Here is an 8,515-nt window from a genome sequence, read left to right as displayed (position 1 = left end):
ATCTCCCAGCCCACCCGTCCCCAGGCTCCTAAGCCCAGACCCAGAGCTCAGGGCCCCCTCAGCCCCGTCAGAGCCGAGAGGAGAAGCCGGCCACCACAATGTTCTCGCCGGTGATGTAGCCGGCACCCGGAGAGCACAGGAAGGACACAATCCCGGCACAGTCGTCAGGCTTCCCTAACCTGCACAGGACAGAACACGTGTCAGGGATCTCAGGCTCTGCTGCTCCGGTGGGAGTGGACTCCAAGGAGGGACAGGGCGGATTCAGCCGGGCCACTTGCACCCTGCAGGGCTCTGGAACCCAGACTTCAGCTAAAGGAATGGCCAGTACACAGGGAGGGGTCGCCCCGTGAGACAGACCAGCCACCCATCCCCGGCTGTACCCAGATTACCAAGGCTCCACACCCCACTTGCCTCTGCAGCTGGTGCTCTTTCTTGAAATCGTTCCAGAAAACCTCATCCTTGTGTAACTGGGCAAAGGGAAGATGTGAGAGAGTCAGGGCTGCTAAAACAAGGAGATGGGCAGGGCCCCAGATGATCCTGTGACAGAGCACCTATGGCAGATTTGCCTTTCTCAGGGGTGATGGGCTGAGTCATGGCTGAATTCGAAGGACAACGAGGACCTCAGCTGTTAGGGATGCTAATCTGAGGCTTATCCCTTAGTCATTGGGGAGGTTTCCACTGAGCCGGGCTGGGAAATGGGGGATACGCCCTGGTCCTCACCACTTGGCTGAAGTTGGTCTCGATTACTCCTGGAACTAGGCAGTTCACCTGGATGCCCTTGGGGGCCAGCTCCAATGACAGTGTCCTGGTGAGGCCCGCATGGCCGTCTTACTGACATTATACGGACCCAGTTTCTGGGAAGGGAATCAAGACAATGATTAGGATATGGGAAAGCAGGGGCGCCTGGGTGGCTCAGTCAGTTAAGCATTTGACTCTTGATTTCTGCTCAGGTCATGGCCGCAGGGTCATGAGATGGAGCCCCACCATTGAGCCCGCATCATCCATGGCTTGGCGCTCAGCAGGGATTCTGCTTGGGAATCTTTCCCTCTCCTTTTTTCTTTTTTTTGAAGATTTTATTTATTTATTTGACAGAGAGACACAGCGAGAGAGGGAACACAAGCAGGGGGAGTGGGAGAGGGAGAAGCAGGCTTCCTGCGGAGCAGGGAGCCCGATGCAGGGCTTGATCCCAGGACCCTGGGATCATGACCTGAGCCGAAGGCAGACACTTAACGACTGAGCCACCCAGGCACGCCTTTCCCTCTCAAATAAATAAATCTTGAAAAAAAAAAAAATAAAAGGATCTGAGGAAGCAGAGGAAAGTATCAGTTGGATTTCTCAGCTACAGATAATCCCAGCCCCGGCCTAAGCGCAGAGCTCAGACACAATCTCCCCAGCCTGGTCTGAGAGCAGAAGCTGGATCTGAGGCACCCAGCGGCCACAGGGCATCAGCTCAACCTAGGGCAGCAGGAGTGAGGTGGGGATCTGTCCCAGGCATTGTCCCTGTGGCGTTCTGGGGACCCCTTCCTCTAATCCTACCAGGAGCACCCGAGCAAGCACTCACCACATGTGGTATATAGGCTGCAATGGAGGAGACCAGGACGACCGCCCCTATCCTGAGAGGAGACAGACACAAGAGGAGACAGGAAACCAATCACTTACCATGGATTGAGGTGCTACTATTATTTTAAAAAGATACAGAAATCAGAATGATACCACTGTAATGACTCTAGTGATGGAATAACGCAATCCTCACGGCAGCAGCACGGCTCCCGTTAGTAGCCCCCTTTCAGAGCTGAGCGAACAGAGGCTCAGCAGGGTTTAGCCGCAGAGCCAGGAGTGGTGGACCCGGGACTCCAACCCCATCTCTCTGACCCTTTGCCCACACTCCAAACTATGACACTCGCTGCCTCTCCTGGGGGAAGTGAGGAGCAGAAAGCCAGCTGCTTGGGGAAGGGGGCAGAGTGGGCTTGGTGAGGAGGCCCCCAGCACCGACAGTGAATGCCTATTGGTGGGCCACCTCTGAGAAGCAGATGGGACAGGAGGAGACAAGAAATGAGAGTCAGTAACTTTTTCTTCTAACCCACCCACTCCTGGGCCAGTTCCTAAAGGGGACGCCTGCACGGAGGAGCCTGAGGAGCAGCTATGGCCTGAGGGACGTGGTGGCCTAAGTCCCTGACACGAGAGCCCTGAGGCTAAGTATGGAGTGCAGTCAAATATGCAGGATCTGGAACACCAGGCAGGCTCCCTGGAGGCTGAGAAGCAGGGAGGGAGGAGGGGCCTGGGATGGGCTTCTCCCCACGGGGAGCAACGGGGCAGACCCTGTCACACATTGTAAACTGGTGAAAAGGCATTGTCCGGCAGTGAGAGAACTGGAGTAGAGGAGGGTGAGAATGACCTGCCCATGAGGCTAAGGAGCTGATGTCAAGGCCAATGAGAGCACACCTGAGCCCCAGGAACATCACCGTCATCCTGCAGTCAGGATTCAGAAGCTGTGGCTGTACAAAGGGTGAGGCAGCACAGAGGGAGTGGGAGGGGGAGACCCCAGGGACACCTCTTTTGTCCTCCCTTCCCAGCTGGGCCCCTGTGTTCTCCAGACTCCATTCTCGGGTGGCTCCCCACCAGTCCCTACCCCCACCCTGCAACCTACCCCCTGTTCTCCATGTGGGGCAGCAGCTGGCTCAGCAGCAGGGCCGGGGACTTCACATTCACGTCCAGGATCTGAAATCAGAGCAGAGGCAGGAGGGAGGGCAGAGAGACATGGTCAGCCCTCAGCCCAGGGCCTGTTACCATAAGACACTTGGAGTCCGATCATTTGTGCAGCAAACCCACATGCCTGCAGGTCTGAGATTCATTTCCCTTCTGATCAGGACAAGAGGAGTTTCCCACTTGCTAATGGTTTAACAGGCAGCCAGGCTAAGTGACAGGTCTGTGAGCAGAGCCCTGAAAACGTGAACTATTCCGGACTGGGGTGAAGGAGGGAAATGTTCAGGCCTTTTCAAGAAAAATGGACCACGTGCTGGTCATGCAGACAGAAGCTCTAAGCAGAGGCCCCTGCTTCGGAAAAAGACCGAAAGTAGAACAGATGGAGGGGAAAGGAGGTGCTGGGAGGCAAGGAGATTTCTGGAAGAGTTGTCTTTGTCTGTGTTTCGACTTGTTTGTGTCCTTGTCTTGTCCCAATAGAATTTAAGGCATTCTCATGGTACAACAGCATAAACAAATCAAACAGGTATTATCTGTGAAGAAATGGAGAACAGGAAAAATAAGCGTAGAAAGATAAGCAAAAGCAAGGGGAAAGTTGGTGCCCACGGTTCACAGCATGTGGTAAGGACTGAGCATTATTCTATTATTCATTCACAAAAATGCCAGCTATGAGGGCCTACATGCATGCCTGTTCCTGCAGACATGGCTCTTGAGCTTTCCTACGGCCATCACAAAGAGGGAGACACAACAGAGAACTGCCATCCTGGGAGTGAGCTGCCCACGTTGGTCCTGCCTGCAACTAAAACCTGGATCTGGCCTCAGACGTGAGGGTCCCTGACCTGCTGTCTGGGAACTCGGTCTGGTGGGACTGGGGATGGAGGAAAAGTAAGAGAGGAACTGGCAGGAAAAGAGGCAGAGACTGAGCTGGGGGCTAGGACAGAGAGCCCGCTGGGACTAAAGTGGCACCAGGATCCCTCCTGTGGGGCACCATCTTGAGTGAGGTCAGTGTGTCCTCGGTCTCTAGGGAATGAGACTGTACATGTGCAACATCTTCATCCCGCACCCAGCCATCCTCCTGGATGAGGGCAGGGGAAAGGCTTCGATGGAGAGCTGCTGAGGCCCACATGATGAAAGGTTGCCAGTGTTGGGGATGACCCCCAGGACTGTAAGAAATGGCTCAGATTGTCCAAAGGGGGGCCCGGCATGAGGTCCCCAATAAGAAGGAACTGAGGGTTAGACTAAGGGACTTCCTGGTCATTTTCTGCTCAAAATAGAGCCCCACCATCCCACCAATGTCTGCTCTAAGCTCCATGTGTGTCAGGCTGGGGGATGGGCTCCGACAAGGCCCCTCCTAGACTCAGCAGCCAAACATGAACCAAGGAAAAGGTGAGTCCCTCGCTCGCTTAAGAGGACTGCCCTATTAGAAAAGCAGGTAGAGTAGCTCTGGGTGCCACAAAGTCCTGAGTAGAGATTGTGGCCTGAGGAGGTTGGATGCTGGGGAGTCCTCAGGCAGGAGGAGGATGGAGGAAAAGTGGTGGAAGAGGAGATGGGAGATTTCCCAACCAGCTGGAGAAATGGGGGTCTACCTGGAGAGGTGCTCAAACTGGCCCAGTGCTAATGTGAGCAAGAAGGAACTAACTCCCAGGAGACCTCCTGAAAACTGCATTCAGAGAAAGCGGAGCATCAGGTAAATTTCAGACTTGTGAGGTGGTGGCAGATGTGATTGGGGACGACTCCTACCCAGTGGTGCAGACTGCTTGTGGACCAGTAAGACCTCAGAGAGTAGGGTGGCCGTGGAGAAAGTAAGGCCGGGCTGTGGGGGAGTGAGCTCAGCTTCGGGAGCGGAAGATTTCAAACGTGTTCCAAGTAAAAGAGTCATGATCCCATGAACTAAGACACTAAAAGGGAAAATGATTCAGGAGGGATAGGACACTGTCAGCAATGAAATCCCAGCTACCTAATCACAAATGATCCTTCAGAGGCATTAAGGAAGCCAAGGAGCTTGGGGAGGCTGCTAGCAGCGGCTGCAGGGAGCTCAGATTTCAGGTCATCTCTGAGGATGGAGGGAAGGGCATCCAGCCAGGCAGATACACAGGAGGCGGCGGCCTGAGAACACAGTCCACACGGCGCAGAGGCCTGGGGAAGGCAGAAGGAAATGCTCTGGCCAGTGCTTGGGGTGGAGGGGGAGGCTATCAACAGCAGGAAGATGATTTCACTGCAGTCCATCTTGTCTGTCAGAGGGACTCAGGAACCAAACACAGGAGTCATAGAATAGAAAACACAGAATAACATAAGATCATAACATAACATAAATCATAGAAAATATAAAATAAATATTAAAAATATAAATAAATAAATATAAAAATAAATATATAAAATAAATAAAAACATAACATAAATCCTAGAATAACAAAGCCCAAGGTGGACCTCAAGACATTTTACAAGGTCCCTTCAGGACCCCATGGACCAGGTGGCAGGATCATCAAGCCGCATGCAGTGGGTTGGAATGTCATGGAAAGCTGATGGCTGGGTCCAGGCCTGACAGGTGTATCAGGTTCCTCTGAGGGACAGTGAGGAACCCTCCTCTTGGAAGTGTAGAGAATCTCAGCAGCAGGTACGTGTCCCCAAAGAGGAGCAACATCACCAAAGGATGTAAAATATGTCTACTGTTGACAAAGAGCAGAACCCTCACTATTCTTGACTCTCACCAAGAGCAGAGACCTACTCCCACAGCCGTATCCCCAGAGCCTGGAACAGTGCCTGGCACATAGCAAACCCTCAATAAATATTTGCTGAATGAATAAATGCAAAAGGGACAGGAAGAGAAAAGAAAGCAGAAAGAATGTAGGAACCCGCTTTGAAGCACACAAATTGGAAAGTAGCATCACGGCACATTCCAGGGGAGGAGTGGTCAGTGCCTGTTTTTACAGTCGCTTTGGGTGGGGGAGTCGAGTCTCAATGGGAGAGCACCTTAGACCCCTCGGCCAGCCCCCCTCAGTGGCCTCTCACCTTGTCCCATACCTCCTCACTGGCCTTCAGGGTGCTTCCCACCAGGGGGTTGACACCTGCATTGCACACCTAAAAGTCCAGGCCCCCATAGTGCTCCAGGACCTGGGTGGAGGGGTGACACGCAGGGCCGTAAGTGTGGAGATGGCCTGAGGAGGCCTCGCCCTCCCAGAGCTGCTGCCAGGTGCACAGCGCATTGAGGCAGAGCTTGCAAATCAGATCCTGTCTCAACCAGGAATGGCCACACAGCTGGTGTGAGAACCAAACTCCGGTGAAGGCAGGAGCGCGGGACAGGCCCAAGGACAGGCTTTGCCGCGCTGAGGGCCTCAGGGGAGGAGGGTCTGTCTCCTCTAGGAATTCGTCCGTGGGCTTGGATGGGGAATCCCTCTAGATTCCTCCTCAACCACAGTTCTCCAGGGTGTAGGATGGAAGCGAGGGTCCTCTCATGAACAAGCCACTTTCCAGAAAGCCAGTGTGGACAATGACGTCTGCCCAGGTAGACCTTGAGCAATCCTGGTTTCGAGACGTGTTCTAGGGCCTCCCAGCCCCTATCCCGGTGCCGGCCCCATCCAGGGCTGAGCAGCATGGGAAAGGCCCTACGCATTCTCCTCCCTGCGCCCTTCCACCCCTGTGGCCCCTCACCATGGCCACCAGCCGCTTCCGGTCCTCGGCCTTCCCCACGTGGCACACGGTGCCCGCCACGCTCAGCCCCTCCCCCTGCAGCATGGCCACTGCCCGGTCCACGTTCTGCTGCTTCCGGCTGCTGATGACCACATGGGCCCCGTCCTGGGCCAGGCGCCGCGCGATGGCGAAGCCGATCCTGTGGCAGAGATGGAGGGAACAAGACAGCCTCAGCCCCCTGCCACCACTGTCCCTCGACCCAGCCCTGGAAATCAACAAGGCTGTGTCTTGATCTAGGAGCCCCAGGTCTCCGTGGAAGCAAGAGTCCTGGGGAGGGGTCAAGACCCATAGGGCAATCAGGGCACTTACCCCTCAGTGGACCCGATGACCGCCGCTACCTGATTGGCCAGGACACACTTTTGGTCTATCCCAGTGCTGCTCAGGTGCAAAGAGAGCCCAGCACGGGAATGAAACAGGTGCCTGTGGACCGAGGTCACTGCCTGGAATATGCCTGCCAGTGCCTTTTTCTGCTTCCTGCTGAACTTGGCCCTGGAGGAAAAAATCAACTTCACCCATGACAGATGCCATAGTAACGATGGTAATCTACCTCTGCTCCTGCAGACAGACAAGGCCAGCAGCCGAGAGCCAGAGCGAGTAGAGCTGGTCAGGGTGAATTTTAAACACCTGAGCCTCGGGTCAGGAAAACTCTCTATGAAAATTCTCTATTTATGGAAGAGGCAAGTGCTCCCTTCGGCAGCACATATACTATGGAAGAGGCAAATTGGAATGTGAGACCCACCATTCAGTAGACAGGATGAGTTTCCCATTCATCCCCTGAGCAAGCACTGAGCGCTTGCAACATGTCAGAGAGCAGACCCAGGTTCTGAATGCCTGCATGCTGTCCTTGCCAGGCTGTGCTGAAGTGAAGCTCACTGAGTGGAGGCTGGGAGGAGCCTGAGCCAGGGTGCAGACCCAGGCCCCCCGGACACCCTCTGGAAGGAAAGGGGTGGGCCGCTGTAGGTGTGCGCAGGTGTGGAGGCAAGGGGAGGACCCTGCGTGGGAGACTCAGATATGCAGACACTTTCCGACGAACTGGAAACACATCAGAGATGCTTGCGTAGGGGACCCTCTTTCACCTAGACCCCAGATTTCCCAGCTCCACATCACCGTGAGCCCAGAGGCTTCTGCCTCCCGCAGTGGGAGTTTCCCTGCAGGGTCCTGAATCTAGGAGTCTGATCTGTTTCCTGCGGAGGCAGGTGGGAAGGAATGGTTGCAGCAAGGGCGCTCGGGGACTTGGGATGTACTTTTCATGCAGGATAGTGCCGCGAAGCTGAAGAGATGCCGGCTCTGGTAGCTCTGGACTGAGGGGCCAGCAGACATGCATTTTCAGGAGGCTCTGGTGGGGGCTGACTGTCCACAGACCCCCATCAGTTCCGGACCTGCTTTGGCCACTCCAACGCCAAGGGACTCCTCGTTACTAAGCAACCCTTGTCATACCTACTGCATCTCCCTTGTTCCTTAGCAACCAACCCTTATGTAACCCAGTTCGCTCGAGTTAGGGGTCGGTATCTATAATGATCAACGAATGGGTGCTGCTCAGGAATTATGGAGAAATTTCAGATAAAATATCAAGCTGTATCCATGTCATGATGAAGGTAACCAAATGCTCTGCCTTAAGAGAGACAGCCTTGGTTTCAAATTTATGTCTCTCCTGATACCATATTTCCAAAGTTACTCTTTGCAGGTCCTAGACCTCCTCACCTTTTTGTCCTAGCTGCTGTCACTCTGCTCATTCTCTCTCATGCTGTCTCTCCTTTCTGCAAGGTCATATTTACAGCCTTTCAATTTGAGGGGATGAGGGGCTTCAGCTTCTGACTGTTCTACCTTCCCTAAACAGGACACCAGATTCTAAACACTGTTATGGCCCCTGGGGGACTTCTCTTCCCCAAGCCGTGAGCCCAGATTAACCCGGTCAAGTGTCAGGGGAATTGGTCTCCTTGGCTGGGAGGGCAGCAGGAAAAAGAGGAATCGCTTTTTGTCAGGATGGGCTGCCCCCTGCTGGAAGACCAGAGTTATGGCACCTCTGAGAAGCTGGTCCCATCTCAGCAAGTCTATGGCTGTTCCCTCTGTGGTCTACAACGGTTCTTACCAAGTCCTGCTCCTTGCTAACCTTGCCGTGAGGTGGTTT

General features: G+C 54.3%; 1 protein-coding gene across 1 annotated transcript; it reads right to left on the bottom strand.

Annotated features, from left to right (window-relative positions):
* Window positions 1-24: 24 nt before the first annotated feature.
* On the bottom strand, window positions 25-7,158 carry DHRS2 (dehydrogenase/reductase 2). The gene is given in 10 exon segments (XM_078054331.1): window positions 25-179; window positions 412-467; window positions 721-818; window positions 821-854; window positions 1,562-1,613; window positions 2,648-2,718; window positions 5,710-5,811; window positions 6,349-6,526; window positions 6,697-6,876; window positions 7,127-7,158. Coding segments are annotated over 10 exon segments (915 nt in total). The 3' UTR covers window positions 25-67.
* Between the last annotated feature and the right edge of the window lie 1,357 nt (window positions 7,159-8,515).

Source organism: Halichoerus grypus, chromosome 8 (assembly GCF_964656455.1).
Source record: "Halichoerus grypus chromosome 8, mHalGry1.hap1.1, whole genome shotgun sequence".
Lineage (NCBI taxonomy): Eukaryota > Metazoa > Chordata > Mammalia > Carnivora > Phocidae > Halichoerus > Halichoerus grypus.
Note: the sequence above shows the minus strand (reverse complement) of the source record. Positions and strands in the feature narration are given on the sequence as shown.